At 44.2% G+C, this 2,500-nt stretch overlaps 1 protein-coding gene across 1 annotated transcript in view; it reads right to left on the bottom strand.

Annotated features, from left to right (window-relative positions):
• LOC122258586 (complement factor H-related protein 4-like) overlaps positions 1 to 2,500 on the bottom strand; it is an 8,193-nt gene that overhangs the window by 4,058 nt on the left and 1,635 nt on the right. Inside the window, exons 4-6 of the mRNA XM_043024602.2 lie at positions 1,838 to 2,035; positions 1,181 to 1,360; positions 501 to 704 (exon numbers count right to left, since the gene is read on the bottom strand). Of these exons, the coding sequence (XP_042880536.2) occupies positions 501 to 704; positions 1,181 to 1,360; positions 1,838 to 2,035 (582 nt within the window). The remainder of the gene's footprint in view (positions 1 to 500; positions 705 to 1,180; positions 1,361 to 1,837; positions 2,036 to 2,500) is intronic.

Below are 2,500 nucleotides of genomic sequence, written 5' to 3' on the forward strand. Positions count from 1 at the left end.
TTATCTCGGCTTTTCTCTTTACTCTATACTTTTTTTCTATTTCTTATATTAGGGTTCACTTTCCTATTTTCCATAATTTATATTCATTGATCATTAATAATAATAATAATAATAATAATGATAATTCACAATAATTGACCTCTCATGTTTAATCTCTATAAGGGTAGTTCTGTAGAACATGCCTTGATAAAGGACACGATTATTTTTTCTAGAAAATACAATGGCATGTAAAATAATCTGAACTATTAGTATATATTTTAGAAATTCGGAAGAAGAGACAAGTTAGATAAAGCAAACGAGAGAGAGAGAGAGAGAGAGAGAGAGAGAGAGAGAGAGAGAGAGAGAGAGAGAGAGAGAGAGAGAGAGAGAGAGAGAGAGAGATAGATAGAGAGAGAGATAAAGATAGAGATAGAGAGAGAAAACAAAAGAAAAGGTGTTCTAATTTTTAAAAACAATAATAACAACAACGAGCCACAACCACCACATCCCCCCAAACCTACCATTCACACACTCGAAGTCGGGATCAGCCAGGACCCACTCGGATTCCGTGTACGTGAGCGTCGTGGAATCTTCGCCATTAGGGTTGTAGGAGTAGGAGGGGCAGTGGAGGACAAGGGTCTTGCCCTCCCAAACCAGGTCGGGGTTCTCATTGCCCTCGACTGTCCACGCACTGCTCAGCGACGGCGGCGGGGCATCTGTTTCGACTGGAATGCAGAGGGAGAGGGAGATGAGATGCGAGGGGGGTAGGGGGGTGGACTGGAGAAGAGGGTGGGGGTGGGGGTGAGAGTGGGGGTGAGGGTGAATGGGAGGATGTGTGTGAGAGAGAGAGGGAGGAATCATGAAAGAAAGAACACGAAGGAGAGGGAAAGAAAGAGAAATTGAGAGAGATAAAGAGAGAGAGAGAAAGAAAGAGAGAGAGAGAGAGAGAGAGAGAGAGAGAGAGAGAGAGAGAGAGAGAGAGAGAGAGAGAGAGAGAGAGAGAGAGAGAGAGAGAGAGAGAGAGAGAGAGAGAGACAGAGAGAGAGAGAGAGAGAGAGAGAGAGAAATAAATAGATAGATAGATAGAAAGAGAGAGAGAGTAATAGATAGATAAATAGAGACAGAGAAAGAGAAGGAAAAAGCTAAAACAACCCAACACAAGACAAAACACGCAACAGACCTTAAAAAAAAACGAACTAACCCTCAAAACATTCAAAGTCGACATCTTCCATGATCCAGCCACCCTGCGTATAGGTCACGGTGGTATTTGTCTCTCCGGCTGCAGACACAAAATTCTCCTCGCACATAACTGTTCCTGTGTCTCCCACGTTGTGAGGTGGGTCGTCTATCACTAGGGTGGCATTTTCGGGAAGGACCGATGCTGCGGGGGAAAAAAGAGGTCAGGGAAATAGAGGGGATTTGATGAAATTTGTCATGTGGTTCATTTTTGGTAAATGTGATGAGTTGAAAGAACGGGTGTCGATTTTTTTTTTGTAATTTATATTCATTTATATCAAATTATGTTATGTTGTACTATATATATTTTTTGTTTTATATGTTTCTTTCTTGTTTGTCCTTTCTCCTATATCGAAGATGGCAAGAGGGAGAGGGAGAGGGAGAGGGAGAGGAAGAGGGAGAGGGAGAGGGAGAGGAAGAGGAAGAGAGAGAGAGAGAGAGAGAGAGAGAGAGAGAGAGAGAGAGAGAGAGAGAGAGAGAGAGAGAGAGAGAGAGAGAGAGAGAGAGAGAGAGAGAGAGAGAGAGAGAGAGAGAAGAGAGAGACGGAAAAAAGAGAAATAAAAGCAAAAAGAAGAAATAGAAAGGAAACAAGAGACCAGTACAACGCACCAAATTCACCAACCATTATAACAAGCGAAATCCGGGTCCGAGAGTTGCCAGCCGTCCGGAGTGTAAACAACAGTCGTGTTCGTGGCTCCGGAGGGTGAGGTCATGATTCCGTCGCACTCGAAGACCAGCGTCCTGTTCACCCAATAAGGAGGGTCTTCGAGGAGGAGGTGGCCGTTCTCAATCAGGTCTACGGGCGGGGGGTCCTCCTCCACTACCAAAGGGAAATTTGCGGTGATTAGTATGATGTTTTTGTATAAGTTTGGGGGGTTCGTGTTTATATGAGGGGATGGGGATGTGTTTGGGGGGAGGGGGAGCAAAGAAGGAAGCGAAGGAGAGGAAGAGGGAAATCAACAGGGAGATGGAGAAGGAAAATGAAAGAGGAGAAGAACAGAGCAGCAGAGAAGAGTGGCAAGCAAAAGAGAAGACGCGAAACAGAAAGAAAGAAAACGCGAGAGATGAGAGGCAAGCAAAAGAGAAGACGTGAAACAGAAAGAAAAAGAAAACGCGAGAGAAGAGAGGCAAGCAAAAGAGAAGACGCGAAACAGAAAGAAAAAGAAAACGCGAGAGAAGAGAGGCAAGCAAAAGAGAAGACGCGAAACAGAAAGAAAAAGAAAACGCGAGAGAAGAGAGGCAAGCAAAAGAGAAGACGCGAAACAGAAAGAAAAAGAAAACGCGA

The sequence above is a fragment of the Penaeus japonicus genome, unplaced genomic scaffold (genome assembly GCF_977035675.1).
Source record: "Penaeus japonicus unplaced genomic scaffold, GWHDUDI00000001_assembly GWHDUDI00000015, whole genome shotgun sequence".
Classification (NCBI taxonomy): Eukaryota; Metazoa; Arthropoda; class Malacostraca; order Decapoda; family Penaeidae; genus Penaeus; species Penaeus japonicus.